The 18,600-nt window shown below is 41.1% G+C and overlaps 1 protein-coding gene across 1 annotated transcript in view; it reads left to right on the forward strand.

Annotated features, from left to right (window-relative positions):
• The window catches only part of LOC149794282 (kielin/chordin-like protein), an 88,207-nt gene that overhangs the window by 40,842 nt on the left and 28,765 nt on the right, over positions 1–18,600 (forward strand). Inside the window, exon 10 of the mRNA XM_089969099.1 lies at positions 17,184–17,321. Within this exon, the coding sequence (XP_089825225.1) occupies positions 17,184–17,321 (138 nt within the window). The remainder of the gene's footprint in view (positions 1–17,183; positions 17,322–18,600) is intronic.

Below are 18,600 nucleotides of genomic sequence, written 5' to 3' on the forward strand. Positions count from 1 at the left end.
GCCTACAACAGCTTATACTGTCTTGTTCTCTTTATAAAGGAATGTTGCTTCCATTGTCACTACACTATATAACCTTTCACGTGTGAATATACCTTCCCCTTCCCCCTAGGAAGAACAACCAACACAATTGATGTGGCACATCACTAATTTAAAACCCGATGACTTAATTGATATACAAATACTTTGTACATGGATAGATCTTTATCGGAAATAGGTTGATTCCATGATGTGGTTCCACGTTGCGTAGATTATTGCGTATGAACTATTTAAAAAAAGACTTGCTTATCCAGGGAGCAGCAGAGAGACTGGGCCCACCAACTTTTTCGTCCAACAGGACCATCTATCAAAAACTCTTCTGATAGAAGTTCTTATTTCACAAAATAAACCCTTCTAGCCAGAAACTATGATGACTAAATCCTCTTTTCTGGCTAACGGGGTTATTTCGACAGCGATAACCAGCCGCTATAAATAAGTTTTTTCACGGGGTGACGTCGACGACGACGTTGGTGGCGTAGTCTCTCTGCTGCTAATCATTTTAGGATTTTTGGTTAAAAAATGTATCTAACCCAACTCGGTATCGTGTCCGAGGATCATGTAAATTTATCGTCACAAACCCGTGTGGTTTTCGTTGAGCATGACTAAAGAAATTTTTAAATTTATTGAGGTCCATGTCACCACTGCACCAGGTCTGATGAATATTTCTCAGCGTGTGTGCATCAACTTCGTTAAACACCGCAAGAACGTTACAGTTATCTCTGATCACTTTTGGAATTTGTGTATACCGTTGAGTCACATAAATGACATCAGTGTTTTTGTGTCGACCACGGGAAAATATTCTCGCAGGGTTTGTTTGTTTATCCAGCATGACATCATCGTACACTACTAGGTTGTTAATTGATCCATGGATGTCATTAATGCCGGGTGCATCATTTATGTCAGTTATGAATTCAACTACGTTTTCGTCGGTCTCAGAAATGCTTGCATTTCCAATGATTGTTTTTGCACTCTCGTTAAAATCTTTTAGCACTTGATAACATCGCTGATCGTCCACAGACGGGGCAATCAAATATAATTTATCCCACTTCATCCACTTCATTATCAAATTCAACAACAGCTGTGTTTTACCCGACCCAGATGGACCTATGATAATCATTCGAACAGAATTTGGTAGCACTGAGTTATGCTTGATTGGCTCTCGTCGCTTTGTCGCGGAAAAGTCAGTGATTTCCATTAGATATATCATAAAATAATATGGATTTATATTGTGTGAAATGCCGAGCACGTACCCCAACTACGGATACGACAACAATTACAACAAAAAATAATCGACAAGCGCTCACGGGCAAGTGTGAACGATGTGGCACAAAAAAATTTAGATTTATTAAAAAAAAGCGGAGGTGATATCGCAGCCAAGTTAACAGCGCTGCCAGGAGCTCCGTGGGCTAAATATCCAGGAGAAAAACATCTTCCAGGATATAATTACTGTGGTCCAGGAACCCGACTTGATATCAGACTTGATGCTCAGGATCAACCAAAACTCGGTGAGTATCCGATAAACGCTATCGATGCAGCGTGCCATGCTCATGATGTAGCTTACCGAAGCAAGGATTTGCAACAGCGCCATCTCGCGGACGTGAAATTAATTCACGCGTTAAATGCCATCCCTGATAAATCTTTCAAAGAAAGGTTAGCGTCTTGGTTGATAAAAACTGCAATGAAAGGTAAATTAGCGTTAGGTACTGGTATATAATGGAGTCGATTTATTATTCCCCAAGCGGATATTGGAGAGGTAACGCGGCAATTGATAAACTTGCCAGCGCGGCATCAGTAACACGCGCGGTTGCCAAAAATTGGTTATCCCGACAGGCAATATGGCAAATTTATCTACCGCGCCCTAAACAAATTCACTTTGCGCATTTCGATGTTAGTGTACCAAATGAGGTTCATCAGGCTGATATATTATTTCTGCCACATGATACTATCCGAAGACGCACATACAAGTACGCGTTAACCATAGTTGATGTTGCCAGTAAATACAAAGATGCGGAACCGTTAACAACTAAAATAGCATCTGAGGTTGCTTCTGCGTTTGAAAGAATTTATCGGCGAGGACCTCTGAGATGGCCAAATTTATTACAAGTTGATCCTGGCAAAGAATTTCAAGGTGCGGTATCATCGTTGATGAAACAACATAACGTCACCATACGACGAGGACACACTGAAATTCACCGTGATCAGGCAATTGTTGAGCGATTCAATAGAACACTTGCTGAGCGGTTATTTGGATATCAATACGCGAAGGAATTTATTCAGGATACGAGATCGCGCGAATGGGTTGCAAGATTACCAAGCGTGATAGCTGCGCTACATAATGAAATTACCCGAACCACCAACATGAAACCTGCCATCGCGATCACGAAAAAAAATATACCACTACAACGAAAGAAAGAAAAACAGCAAATACTGGGTAATGTCACAGTTAGATATTTATATGAACCAGGTGAACTTGAAGGTGGTAAACGAAGAGCGACTGATCCCATCTGGAGTGTTACCACACATAGCATATCCACCGTGACAAGATCCACTGGCAGACCAGCAATCTACAGGTTGGATTCAACTGCTCCTCAACGCGGATTCACCCGTGAGCAACTTCAGGTAATTCCCGAGGATACACAATTGCCGCCAAAATCACTGAAGTGACTTAACTAGCGCTGGCACCCCGACGTCGATTACATTCAAGACAGGTCAACATGACATTATCACGTGTATGACCGCGACTGTTATCTTTTCTATCTACGGTAAATTGTCTTGAATTTTTATTCGAATACTGCCATAGCATTATACAATTACAGCTCGCGCAGTGATTATTCTGCTGTTGTTTCAGCGCAACAACGAAGTCAACATCAAGATCAAAATCGCGATTATTTTTTTGTCACTCTGTAACTGGCGAGTTTTTTTCTTATTACATTACCATCGCTGTTGTTTTCATTGTTTGATTTAAAATCCGAAGGATTTTCCAGGATAATTCTTCGCAGTTGAGATATTCTTCTGACTCTGGACACCGCCAAGTAGACTAAGTTGGACCATTCGATTCGATGATCAATGATCCAGACAGTTGTATCAGAGATAGTCAGTCCTTGAGAACAATGAATGGTCATTGCGTATCCTAGCGTCCACGGGGATTTATTCATCGCTAGTGCATCCTCAACAGCATCGATGTCAACTAACACAATATCATTCAATACTAAATTTTGTTTCTCTGTCTTTCCTGGAATATCAACATCTATATTTTGTAACCGCGTATCAGTTGGTCTATAACATAACGGCGTTGGCAGCATTGGAAACTTTTTTTTTTGTAACTGAAATAGCTGTTGTTGAAGTGTGTCTCTGACTATCTTTCTACTCGCCACTATCAAATCGTTTGGTTTCCACACGCGTAAAAAGTCGCTCATCGAAGTTTCAGGAATCATCTCGCGCATGATTTCACATTGAATTTTATTCGGTTGTAGCCTGATTAGTGTTTTAAATTATTTCAGCGTTGCATCAAGTGCTCGGTAATCATCAGTTACTTCTTCGTGATCATCAACAAAATTTCTCAGCCAATCATGCGGAGATGCGCCGACAAACGGAGATGGTTGACCGTGATCGCCGCACATAACGACTGCGGTATTTTTCGTTAACAGCCAATCAAGAAATGTTTTTAACGTTTCCAGCGGCACCGTACATATCTCATCCCAAATTATTATATCATTGATATATTTTTTACCCATTCGATCTGGCGTCCACGTACCGCCGCTGTATTTGAAAAAGCTGTGATAAGTACAAGAATTGACTCCTCGCTGTTTCATCTCTCTGGCAAGTCTGTGTGTAGGTGTTAGCACAATCATATCTGAATTCCGAAATAATTCAATCGCTCGAGTTGTTTTACCAGACCCGCCGGGCCCGTTCAAATAAACAGTTTTGTGTCTGGTGATTGGATCATCCACAGACGGTGCGGAAGATATTTCTGGCATTGTTGATTTATAATAATCGTCCTCGATTGCAACATCAGCGGATTCACAATACTCGTGTAACATCTCAGCTTTTATTCTCCACGAACCCCATTCATCTCCGCCGCAGAATTTCATTATATCGGTCAGTGATTCTGAATATTTCTTGTCGATGTAAAATGAATCCGTGGCAACTCTGACTGCGGTGTCAGGAAATCGATTTACCATCGATAACAAATTTATAGAAACATAAGCCAGCATTGAAGATCTCAAATGTGTGTATTGAGGTGATTCTCCGTCGATATAACTTACAATTGTGCCCAACTTTTTCCCGTCGGACAAGAACACATCCTCCCTGTTACAAAATATGTCTCTGGCAACCGCGTCGGCGATTATAAAATCCAATTCAGCTTCATCGATAATCAACCGCGAGTGATGCATTTTATGATCAAATGCTGCACCCTAAGTAAATTTACCGATTATTCTTCGTCCAAGATCTTTCGCTGTGATTTCACTGTTTTTGAGCCTAATCTTGAGAATTTCAGGAGCTCCTTCGCGGATAGCATCAATAGGAGTTTCTGGACGTGCTTGTGTCCATTCTTAGTTAACTTCTTCGAGAGTTACACGTTCTGGTGTTGGCAACCAAACTGATGTCTGCGGTCGATAACATATGATTGCTTCGCTGACAGTCAACGATACCAGTATGCCGCTGTCAAGCATGTATCGCAATAACACTATTGGTACCCAGCGCTTTTCAACGAAGTGTCTGCCAAACCAAACATAACAGCACGGATGAAGTCCCGTGGCGAATTCAAACGAAGTCACACGAGCAAATCCTGTCAGGTCAGCGTCGGGTAAACTGCCGTTTACGGCGACTCGTGTCATCGAGTTCGTGGGGTGTCCAAACCGCGCAAAGTATTCGCGGCACTCGCCGTTCCCGAGAAAGCTTCCTGGGTAGCAGGCAATCATATCCACGGAAATCATATCCCGGTAGTCATATCGGGTATTCCACAACCCGCCATGACCATACTCGACACAACTTAATTGTATATCTGAAAGAAACTGACTTCGGGTTGGTCTCCACGAATTTTTTTCTCTGGCGGCGTGAGCGGCAACACTTGGAACTGTAAAACAATTAACCAATAACTGCTCATCGCTAGCATCTCTCATATACGTTTTTGCGAGTTTTTTCATTTGTTGGTGCAACGATTCTGTTCTGTATAATTCTCCGTTGGGTCTCACAAATTGATCATACTCGGAATCTTCGAGCTCCTAAATAACCACACCGACACGGTCGGTTTTACTCAGCGTGTAAATAACCTCGTATATGTTTCCACGATAAAACTTGACAACACGGTCTCGTGGAAATATTGTAACCGCATCAGTCCACGCGTGCGAATTATGATCAATAATTTCAATCGGTGTTCCTGACTTTTTATAATGCTTCGAACTGTATAATATTTCCCCGGTTAGTGTTTTTACTGTTATTGAGTATTTTAATTTACTTGATAGCGCAGCAACATCATTTATTGTTGCCCCGGTATTCTTAACCGATTCACCCCATGATGTTATTTTTTTACGTCGCAGGTCGGTTAAACCGTTTCTTCGTTTTGTGTTTTTAAAATGTTCCATTACTCGCTCGGCTGCACAATTCAGCGTAGAAACGCTTGCGTTTCCAAATCGCATCGGAGGGAGTTTATCAATTTTTGGTTTTTTTACCGGGTATATTCCATAAATGACTGCGGTTACAGGATACGCTCGAGCGTAATATGGTATATCAATCCCGGTCAGCATTCCTGGTTTACAATTGCTGCTTAACAGAGCGGTCTTTCCGTTAGCAAGAACAGGGTCGAGTTTGTCACGGATAATCCACGTATCGTCGTCGACGTTGACAATAAATTTTATTCTGAAAAAATATTTCTTGTCGCGTTGATGAAAATTAATATAATCAATAATTGTTTTTGCTCGGGCATCAGTCATTGTAGCATCGATGATGTCGTTGACTTCGTCAGCGTCGCGGATAATTTTAAATGTCGACCATACATGAGATGCGCCGTCGTCGCGGAATTCTTTCTTACCCTCGTTGATAATATCGAACAGATCAGTTAGATGCCGTCGTCGTGGATCCGGGTTTAGCCTGTCAAGATCGAATCTCCCGGCGCCAACTGCGGTTAGCCTAGAAAACTCCTCCATTGTTATATTTAAGACAAATATTTAAATAAGAAAATATTATATATACAATGAACAACTGCAGATGGTTAAAAGTTGGATCTGTAACAGTCTGTGGTAAGCCCTGTAGGAAGGAATTCTGCGGTGAACATATACAGAGCATCAAACAAGGAAGCACAGGACCTATTCGTTGCCTGCGATGTGGCATTGATGTCAGAGGTAAAACACAATTACGTGCGGGGTGCGGGGGGAAACGATACCGTGAACTCAAGCGATATTACAATAAAAAAAATAACGGAGACGCGCTAAAATCCGAAAGTGATTATATAACTAGGTTTTCAGACAAATTATAAATTAGACAAATATATTATTATATAAATGAGCCAAGAATTTGTCTCACATCCAACCATTAAAAATTACGAAGCATCTCGCGAGGGAATAGTGAGACACTGTAGGAGGAAAAAACCAGTTGGTGTTGTTAATAATGCTGGTTATCTCCAATTTAAGGTTGCTGGGGGTAAAACCTATTATAATCATAGGTTCTTGTTCGAGTGTTTCCGCGGAGAGATCAAAAAGGGTCTTGTAATTGATCACATTGATGGAGAGAAACTTAATAATAATTTATCCAATCTGAGAGCTGTGACGCAGAGCGAAAATTGCAAGGCTGGTAATACTGGCCGTAACAATAAAAGAGCCAAGAAGGTTGTTTCTATGAATTTAGATACAAATGAAGAAATAATATTTCAATCGGTATGTGCAGCTGGCAAGTATTTCGGTATTTGTGCATCCTCAGTACAAAAAGTTGCAGAAAAAATATATAAATCCGCGTTGGCAAAAAAGTATAATAATCAGAAAATTATATTTCGTTATCACGAGGATTTTCCAAACGGAGATAACTCTGCAGTGACTGCGTGAAAATCTGAAGGATTTTTCAAGTCAATGATACAATTATTTCCCCGTTGACGCTGTCAAGGTGACAGGTACGAGCAGACGATTTTCTGCACAAGGAAGTAAATAACTTCCCTTGTTTTCCCCTTGACGCTATCAAGGTGACAGCGCAAGAATGACAAAGTACTTGATGAAATCAAGAATAAACGCGTATTCATATTTTTTTTCAGACAATATCGTTATTTTTTTACACTTGTTCTCGTTTATGGCTCATCTGTGGTTTCCACACGATTATTATTTAAGAAAATACGTTTTAAACAAATCACGCTGAGCTATTTCTGAAACTTTCGGGTATCAGTCAGATTATATACAATATCGTCCTAATACCATATTGGGGTTTCGAAACCCAACGAAGTTGCACACGTACTGTTATCGCCCCGTTTCGGGGTAACCTTTTACCCGGAAACAGGGTTGATTTCAGGGGTACGTGTGCAACTTGTTGGATGTAGAATATAACCCCGCATTGTGTTTGTACCGTCTTAGGATAAGTTATGTGTTTGTGCCGTCTTAGGATAAGTTGTTTGTACCGTCCTAAGATATATACAATTGTAAAATACAACTGCTGTAAATATGCTTCTACTGTAAATACTACATGTTTGTGCCGTCCCTAGAATTAAGTTATGTGTTATGTGTTATCCCCATATGAGCCTTGCTAGCATATCAAATGGTAAGCTAGGAGGTTCACAAATGGGGAATGTCTCGTCGTTTCGCAAACACACCCTCTGGGCCTTCTAGACTGTTATTTGGCAGTTTAGGGGCTCAATCGGGGGTAAGTGTTTCCGCCCCCTCCTGAGTTTGGTAAGATGTCATAAGACACCCTAGAGACTCAAAGGAGACGTGATGTTTTTTTATTTTAAAGATTTAAAAATATATACAAATATGAATCAAGAAAATATCAATAATGTGATTGATGCTATTCAAAAATTAGAAAAACAAGGATTTAAAATATTACTAAATGTTGAAACTATTGTCAGATTTTGAATCATTATACGAAGCTAAACGCGCAGGGCGTTATATTCTTCCTGCTCAATATCGATTCATAAAGATGATCCAAAATAATTTGTATAAATCGCTGGCCAGCGTAGCGGAGACACAAATAAATGAATTTGTTCCACTGTCTCGTGCAGTCGAAAAGATCAGGCTGGCACTGGCAGCCGAGTATGAAACTAAAAAAATAATTAACAATCGGGTCCGGAAATTAAAGCATTGTATGTCCGCTGACGAAGTCAAGGATGATGAAGTCAAGGGTGAAAGCAATGATAGCTTCGTCACGGATGACGAAGTCATTCACGAGGAAGTAAATACCTCACCTTGATTGCATTTACTTGGAAGTGAAATCGAAAGTAAAAAAAATTACTTTTTTTTTACTGTGTAAATTATGCAACTGTCCGATTTTTCTGGTTGCTACTAGCAAATATCAGCGAAAATTGTCAGTGAAAAAAATTATATTATAATAAAATTCTGCAACTGTCCGCGGTTGTTGATTTTCATAGCAAATACCGTTATGAATCCACGACGCTGGTCTGTTTTGTTAATTTTTACTAGCAATTACCCTATCAAATCCGTGACTTTGGACGATTTCGTTGGTTTTCATAGCAAATACCGTTATGAAACCAGTGAAATGGACGATTTCGTTGATTTTCATAGCAAAATACCCTATGAAAATCAGCGAAATTGTCAGTGGTAAAAAAAATATATATAAAGTAAAATATTTTTGAAATTCTTCGAATTTCAGGATGGAAATATCGAAGATATTTTTAAAAATCCTAAAGGATTTTCACTGCAGGATCTTATCAAGATGATCCCGTGAAATGCACGAGTGAGCAACATTGAGGATTTGGTCTGCATCACAAGTAATCATCGTGATATTGTTTTGGCGGAGTTGCTTCAGCTGAAAATCTGTCAGTAAAAAGTCATCATTGCCGTGTTTATCGATGATTATTTTAACAACGCCTGGGGAATGATTTCCGGTAAATATTTTTCGGATGAATTCTTCAAGCGCACGCTTGTCAACGATGGAACATTTCACGTGTTGATACATTTGCTATGTTATTCGCGTTCATTTAATATAATTTATTGTGACAGTGCTGTCATTGATGATGATGCCGTTGGAGACGCTAGCGTTTCCCACAGTGCTATCATCGTCATCGTCGTCGTTGTCAGCGAAATCACTGTCAGAGACATCTTCATCTTCATCACTGACAACAAAATCACTGTCAGAATCACGCTGTGATTCACAAACACGCTGTGTTTCCACGCTAGCGTCAGAACTGTCAGAGATTTTCATCATCATCATCATACTGTTGGTAATTCGAAGATTTTTTGGACATTATTATGATATGATATTATTAATTGAAAGTCCTTGAAAAATACTTTGTATTTTTACGATGGAAATCGTTTCACGATGAAAGTCCTTAGGACGAAAATCCCTTAGGATTTCACATGCAGATTAATACTAACAGTCTCCCCACGCAGGTCCAACAGTCGCTGTTGTTGGTCAGTGACTTTAAAATTTATTCTTGTCAGTGTCGGGTTATGACACCGAAGAAACACCGGATTGATTGGCTCTTGCACAATCAAAAATCCAGGCGGTTGTGTAGGAGTAAACGAATACAGTATAAACCCTTGCTGGGCTTGATTTGATATTGTTGTGTCTATGTTGTAACTGCCATCGATGACATCACATACAAGATTGACCGCGACGACATCAGTGATTGCTACGATGCCCGGAGAAATATGCCGGCCATCGCTCGCTGTGGAATTATCATGTGCCAAGATAACGGGTTCTGGTAGTATTCGTTTGTGCTGTGCAAGTATGTCATCGAAGTATTCATCGACGATATCAGTGACGAATTTTCGCAAGATGACCGGGGAAACATATCCTGGTAATTTAAAATTCGGCAGTTCAGCTTCGGTCAGCGAGTACTTATCCAAAAATTGTTGTTTAATGATGGAGCTACTGTCGGTTACTACCTGAATCATTCGTTGGTTAATATATTCCATATCTGCGGCAATCTGATTTAATATTTCGATTTGCTTAATTTCTCCACGTGAACCTGTTACATCAGAAAGATGTTCTTGGAAGCGTTGCCGTAGATGCGCTAGTTGCGCACGGTGCTCCACATTAATAGTTTTAAAAAATTCAGTAATTTCGTTTAGATAAACACGAAATCCTAATCCTCCCACTCCCGTTGAATATGTTGCACGAGTAAAAGTCAACACAATATCGTCGCCGTCACTAAGAGACTGGATCCACCTATCCACCGTTGCACCTTTTATATCATCCAGACGCGGCCTATAACCGGGTGTAATTCCGTGATATGACTTCGCGTCAGTGATATAATCGGATTTTTCGGGTGCAACGGGTGGTGCCGGTGGTGGATTTCGAGGCCATCCTAATACTGTTCTAATTGAACTGTTATAAATGTCTACGGCGTAACCCGGTGTTGAGATTTCGATGATCGTGGACAGCGTTGGCTCGTGTGCAGTGATTGATATTTTTGCTTCTTTTCCGGTGATACGTTTTATTTGACGCTGTATTTCTTTGTTGATTTCTTCGATCTGATAACTCCCAGTGGGTAACGCAATGACGTTCCAATCTGGGGCTCCATCAGCGTTATTCTGATACGAAAAAACAAATGAGTTATTCGGCAACTGTCCGTGAAATGATGTCGACCTGATATTGGGCCAACTGTGATATACTCGTAATTGTGCCAACGCGATTTCACTTACTGGAATTGCAGTTGGAAAATTAATGCTGAACTCTGGTTGCGTCGAGGATATTGATATCATTGTGGTCCTTGTCGGAGTTTTATTTGCTGCTATGTCGAGCAGCGCTCGATGCTGAAGTGTCTCCATCGCTATTGTTATTGTTGGTTTTCAAATGAAAACCGTTTGCGGTTTCAGTATTCGCTGCGCGCTCGTAATCGTTGTAAATGCTGGACATCAGCGTGAATTCAGAATCTGATATGTTGTTGTCGTCTACGCTGGATGATATCAACGAGGACAATTTCGAGTAGGCGCTGTTGGCCGCGTTGGCTACCCGGGTATACTCGTGTAATTTTGTTACCGCGCACGAGGATATTTTTTTTGCGATGATGGTGGCGACTCCTGCAATCGTCGTTGAGGCAGAAATTGTGATTGTGATAGCGATTGCAGCAGTTACTGGTGTCAGCGCAGACAATAGCACACCAGTGGATGCAACTACCGCGGTACCGAATACACTATTGTGTCTAGCACAGTTACACGCCGTTTGTATTTTTTATTTTTGTTGCGCATCTGTCAGTGGTGTTTTTCAACGTTGATTGCCATTCGCGTACCTGATCATACCGGTATTGTTGAGCATCTGGAAATGTTTCGGATTTCAACGTTGTCGTTGACATTATTCAATTACGCGGTAACCAGTTGAGGTGTTTCTGCGACGAATTCCAAACACCACCAGTAAGATGTTGCGGTTAATTTCTTGTCTGCGGCTTCAAGTATAAATATTTCTTCGGTTCCGCTGTTTAGTATTATAGTTACAATCCCGGAATACTTATCGGTGGAATGTCTCCAGGGAAACGTTGTGAAGATTTCAAATTTAGCGGCTGAAAACACAGACAACCTGTACACGCCAGTGACCGTTGCTGTGTATTTGATAGTATTATTTTGTCGGGACCATGTTGCGAATTCCGATGATACCGTGAATACGATGTTGGTGATATGCCCGGGGGTAACTGTAACGGGGACTTTAATCAAACTGATTTTGTTAACGATCTCAGGAATTCCCGATACGATATCCTGCTGTGTTTGTTTGATCGTGTCAATGTCGGTCTTGATTTCAGAAAGTTTTACGTCGATGACTGGAGGAGTACCAAAGAACTTATCCACGGTCTCACCAGTTTTTTGGTAGTTTCTTCGAAATCTTGCAAACGCGCCCACGTGAACATCATACTCTGCCCGCAACGTGGCTAGTTTACCATCAACGGTGTCTACGTATTGTTTGTTTGCGGCATCTTCGGGACCTTCCGGATTTTTTAGAACGGTTATTTTGTTGCCGTTCATGCTGAGTTCGCCTGTCATTGTATCACCGGTCTTCGCTACACGTTCCCCGGCGACTTTTCGTGCATCATCTCGCAGCATCGCAATTGATATCGACGAATCTCTGATTCTGCCGCTGTCAGTGAATACAACAATGTTGTCCGTGACAGCTCCAATAACCCTGCGAATTATGTCATTCCACTTAATGTTACTGGTTCTTAGTTTGCCGTGCCTGTCCTGAAAAATAACCTCATCTGGGTCTATCCCGGTCAGATTTAAAAGATCATCAATTTCATCTTTGGTTGCATACTTCGATAAATCGACATCTTTTTTTTTCTTCCTTGGTTCTGCTTGATCTTCCGTAAATATCAACCATTATCTGTTATGGGGGTGTTTAAATTTGGAAATCATTGATGATTTTTCAACGTGTATTCATGCACGACTTTATGAGGAGGAATCGCTGGATGTTTTGTTATCGCGGCGAGAACATTCAAAACCTCTTGACCACATATCGGAGGATCGGTTAGTGTTTGTGTTGGTAACGTTGACTGCCAAACTGGAATTGAAAATCCTTGGACGTACCTGAGAAATTCAACTGGTGGTGCTAGCCCGTACGAATCGAAATAGATAATTCCACGCGGATCGATCGCGTAAGCAACCCAGTGAGTCCCAGGGCTTTCCTTGTTGTCGAGATTAATAATTCCTGTTTCTGGATTATTCGGTCGTGCTGGTAATTCATCTCGCATAAATACACCTCTGAAGGATTTTATGCGTAATTGTTTAGCAGCATCAAGTAAATCAAAATTACTCGCTGGAAGCTTCAATGCTGGAAGTGTTTTCAAAACCTTTTTGGGTACCATGACGCCGGAGTTCCCAGTAGTCTTAGACCCGCTCTGTATTGTTCCACTGGAAGTTTTAAACGATTGGGCTGAGGCATAGTTGTCTTTCGGGGGCGTCTTGTTGGTTTTTGTGTTCTTGTTTGTCTTTTTTTTTAGACTTTCCTTGTGTAAAATTCCTTTTCCGGTTACTTTCTTTAGTGCCATTCCAGCAGCGGTTCCAACTGCTCCTAACGCGGCTGCCTTTGCCGCGGCGGCTGCTGCTGGTGCTAACGCGGCGGCAATTATTGGGAGAAATGGAAGTATTCCGCCGGTCTTTTTGACCATATCTTTGACCGCAGCCGGAGAGATCAATTCGAACTCCAGTCGTGCCCTGCTTCGCGCTGTTGAAATGTTTTAGCTGAGTTTTAGTCAGCGACAGCTTGTTTGGACCGCCCGCTAGCTGATCGTGCTTTAACGTTATTGACGTCCCACATGTGCTCGCGTTTTTCGATTGTAATTTCTTCACCTGACCAGGAGTCAGTGACACATTAACGTAACTGTATGACATTTTATTTAATATGATGTTGATCTAATTGTTTACACGTGCTGCTAGCAATGTTACATATTTTCCACTGGAGCATCGATGACTCTCATTCGTCCACCAACACCTTCAAGTAGCATTGCTTTATCGGAGAGTATGACAGCGATCGCTCTAAAACCACCAGCGGGAAACTCACCAACGTTAGCCTTGAAGTGTATATCAATGACCGATTGTTTGGTTAGATCAAGATGTTCCAGCGAAAAGTAATAAATCGGATACAACGTTGTGAAATCCAACTGTGATATCTGCAAGCCGGTATCAATATTTTGATCACGTCCCATAAATGTCATCAGACGATGATACGCACGTGCAACTTGATTATTTCCAAAATCTATCATTATATCCTCGGATGGTTCTTGATGCCCGTTTATTCGCAGCGAAACTTCAGAGACAGCAAGTTTGTCAAATATCATATGCGATCGTGTTTGACTATTTACTCTTGCGTTATCCTGGAGTGCTACGAAAATATGTCGTGGTGCTGACACCCCCTGCTGTGATGCTATGTGCCACGTGAACGGCCCAGCACCGGCACCCTGAATGGAATCTGTAGATGTTGTCAACCATGATATCAATGATTTACCACCTGTGTCCATGAAAGAGAGTAACCGTTGCTCTTCAGTGATCGATGGGGACATCACTGGCATCCACAACGCAAGCCTGGATAATACTACTTTACCGGCAGCAACACCAGCATCACCGTCTCGCCAGATGGCGTCGTTGTTGTCACCTTTTCTAACAAGTACAACTGTATGCTTGGCTCCAAAAATAACCTTTCTGACATTTCTGCAGAACCCAAAGATGTGAGACAGCGGAATTGCACACGAAAATTTTCTGCGATCACCTGATAGCATTAATTTACGTGTAGCAAAACCAAGATTGTAATTAGGGTTGGGAAATGAAAAAAGTTCTACGTCGTTAAAATCAGCATCAGCAACAGGAGGAACAGCACAGTTGGTTGGTTGTCTCATAATGCTAGATCTATGATCCGGATGATCAGTATTATCCTTAGTGAACATCATAGTCGGACCAGCCGATCTAGTGTAATCATCTGAGTATCGTGCTAATCCCACGATTGTTGTGGCAAGTCAACGTTATCCTGAATCGTTTCAATTTCTCTCCCGTCAATGCTATATGAAGCACTTTTGAACAGCGCCATGATGCCGTTGTTGACAAGACCAACTCGGACATTACCCCCATATGGTGTATTAGCGACAACATCTGTTACAACTTCACCCGCGACTTCAAGGAATGCTTCAGCGGGTAAGAAATATCTACTTGTATCATGTACTCGTAATTCAATTCGGCTCGGCTGATTGGCTGATCTTGCTTCGTAGGAATAATACTGATAATCGCGCACGGACTCATCTTTAAGCGTTGGTGCATCCATGTCGAACGCTGGATCAGATACACGTTTAAACATTATATAAAATTATCGTCGTCTAAAACGAAAACCACTTCCTGAAATCAGGCTCGTATTTATTTGTTCGGGTATTTGGTTTACCAGCGCCGCAAGTTTTTGATTTGCGGATTGATTTATTACTTTACTGACATCCGCGGGCATAAGTTCAGTGCTTGGCAATTTTACTGGCGGTGGTTTAACCGCGCTAGGTCTGCGTGCTAACCGTGACAGTCTACCCTTAACTGACGTAAATGCCTTTCCGGCGAGATTACCAACAGCTCCAAGGGCTTTATCCTTGACAACATCAACCGCTTTCATCGCCAATTGTTTCGCAATTGGTAATGCCTTAGGGGCTATCCTTGAAAACAAACCCGTAACAACATCACCGAGACCATCTCCGTAGGTTGCTCTGTAGACCGGTAATCGTAAATTCACTACTCTGACTGGGCTGGGTCGAGTATCGTGTATAATCATGTTATTCAATTGCTGTTTCTCTAACTAAAATTACTGTGACCTTCAGTCGCTGTAATAACCATCTGCGAGTTCATTAACAAGTTCACGGTAGATGCCGATATCCATGATACCACGCTGAAATAGTCGTTGACAGATATCAGCAGCTTCATTATTTCCGGAGAGTTATTTCCGGCACGTTTTCCTCCGATGAGCACTTCTAACCGAGATACATCATCGATGATATTATTAGGACAAGCAATAAAACCGCTTCCTGTTTTTAGACCATCTCCGTTTTTTTCGGGTCCTTTAGGAGATATCAGCCCTAGATCTTCTAAAATATCACCGCCCTCATCTGGACGTTCCTCCTCTGGTGGCGGTGAATAGGGAGGAGGAGATCCTTGTTGTCTACTTTTGTCAAGTTTCTTTATTGCGCCTACAAGTGCTGAGTATTTCGAATCGTTAGATTTAACCGTTTTCTTGTTGTAATATACACGATACACCCATTTAACAAAATTGTCATCAGTCGTGTGCTTATATTTCTTGGCTAAAAATTTTTCTTTGTTGTATAAATCCTCTAATATCAATTCAGGCAATTCTCCTTCTGGCGTGTTTTTAAGGAATTTAATAAAATCCGGATTAAATTTTGCAGTTAGTTCAACAATTTCCTTTTCTACTTTGGGCGCAGTAGCTTTGGCGACTGCAGCGACGGGCGGAGGTTGAGCTGCAGCTATATCAGCTGGAAGCGTCCGTAAAATCTCTCTTGTTTCCGTTAGTGTTGGAAGAATACCTTTTCTTCGTGGTTCTCGTTGTTCCCTCATTCTCCGCTGTCGCTCTTCCACATCCACCACCTCTTCAAAAGTCTTAGGCTCTCCCAGTAAAGCTCGCTCAGTAACCATCGCAGTCTTTTTAGCAGCTTTTTTAGTAGTTGTTGTAACAGGTTTAAATAATTGTTCTGCACCTTCCATAAATTCAACTTGTGCTAGCTGCCGTGCTTGTAATTTTTCTTTAACACTATCACGGACAGGAAGAAAATTTTTTATTGCTTCTAGTCGCTCTCGAGCTAGTCTAGCAGAACGTGCTTCTCCAATGTTGGCCATTTATGTTAACTTAAATTTTTAATTCACAACAGAAATCCTAAAATGATTAGCAGCAGAGAGACTACGCCACCAACGTCGTCGTCGACGTCACCCCGTGAAGAAACTATTACTTATAGCGGCTGGTTATCGCTGTCGAAATAACCCCGTTAGTCAGAAAAGAGGATTTAGTCATCATAGTTTCTGGCTAGAAGGGTTTATTTTGTGAAATAAGAACTTCTATCAGAAGAGTTTTTGATAGATGGTGCTGTTGGACGAAAAAGTTGGTGGGCCCAGTCTCTCTGCTGCTCAGGGGCGTAACCCAACATGAAACAGCAGAACGTTTACGTGCTGAAATTTCCTTTAGAGTTAGATGTTCAAAACCTGTTTTGAAAACGCTTAAAAAGGAAGGATATTTAGGCGGCTTCCGTTTCACAGATCTCTTGTACTTGTTTACTCACCACCCCCCACCCGCCATCAAGTGATGTGTATCGATCCACCAGTTTGTTTAGCTTAATAACAAATAAATTTTTCCGTAAGGAGCTAATAATTTCGTTGTCAAAATCAGTTCAAAATGTCTGAATGATGATTAATGTTCAGTGACTACTGGACATTTCTGAAAGCCTTGTAGATTAGTTTAGTTTAAGGCTTCCATTAAACTGATTACTGGAGATGTGAAGTTAAACTTCATTTGAAGTAGAATCTTTGTTTCAGAGCCTCAAAACCCATGCGAATTCGGGTCGCCCTTGTCTTCAGTTTACTGTGGCCGCGGACCAAACCACCAAGATTGTCCCAAGGGTTATTCTTGCAAGACTGATCCAGTGGACGCTTATGCCGTTTGCTGTCCGGAAGGTTTGTTTTATTGTATGCATGCGTGAGTGCGTGCATATGTGCGTGTTTGTGTTTTTTTTTCTTTCTTCTTTCTTGTCAGGATAGTTTAACAAGATGATAGATCAATTTCTAATTATGTAAGGTGTCCATGTAAATAGGTTGACTCATTATGGTATAATCCCTTTTCTTGGCGTGTTTATCATCTGCTTGTACTCCATGAATGTTAGGTTGGCGCTGACTTTTAACCAATGTGATGGACGCTTAACGCTTGCGACAAGATTCGTAGTACAATATTGTACACGATTACAGATCTCTCAGATTTGAAGTCTCCAGTACGAGAGAATGGTTGAAACAGATTCGCTACCAAGAAAATTGATTCTCTTTTTCGCAGCATGTCTACAGTTTTCAGACGTAATGAACTTTAGGCGGAGTTTTAAAACACTTTAGCAGCTAAGACACCGTTTCGTTCGTTTCGTTCGAGCTTTGTTCACTGGCCAGCCGAATCTTGCAATCGTGTATCGAGAAAGGACTTTAATCCCATTATCCCAACTGGACTTTATTCAATTAGCCCAATTTGTTTAATGTTTAAATAGCAGATAGCTACAATGATGTACATTGAAAAGTACGGACATCTACAGAAGCAACATAATATCGTATATAAGACAATCGTACAAAAGCAATACTTTCATTTACACAGACATACACATGCGTTGGCGCACCACACTTACAGGCAAATGTGTACGCACACTTTCGTCAGAAGATTCATTTGGAAACAACGAATTTATATACATTCATTGCGTAATACAAACGACGCTCGTAAAATAATACTAACAAAAACAGTCATCATCATCATGCAGTATTATTCAGATACAGGATATTATTTCTCGTTCAAAAATCTTGAATTTTGTCTCATTGTATTAGTTTCTGAATTTAAAAATTCAGTAAATATATTTTAGACTTTTTAGTCTTTATGAAAATAGTTCTAAAAAGAAATATATACTCTGCTTCCAGCATAATCCGCACTTATCCATCTATGCGATGACACTTGCAGTACTTGTATGAATCCAACAAATTCTACATAAAGCTCAAACGAACTTCACCTAGGGGCACACCTCTGCACTTTTTGGTGTTGTTCAATGGGACTGTTTCCTTGCTGCTTGTAGTAAGAGGCGACCGAGTGAAGGCAAATTCTTTTTTTGCTCCTGTCGATGGAGAAGAGTATCTTGGTACTCGGTAGATAGACCGGTTGTTGCCTCTCCAATCTGGTCCAAGAAAAAAAAATCTGTAAGTCAATTTCAAC

The sequence above is a fragment of the Sinohyriopsis cumingii genome, chromosome 8, assembly GCF_028554795.1.
Source record: "Sinohyriopsis cumingii isolate HCF-2022 chromosome 8, ASM2855479v2, whole genome shotgun sequence".
NCBI lineage: Eukaryota > Metazoa > Mollusca > Bivalvia > Unionida > Unionidae > Sinohyriopsis > Sinohyriopsis cumingii.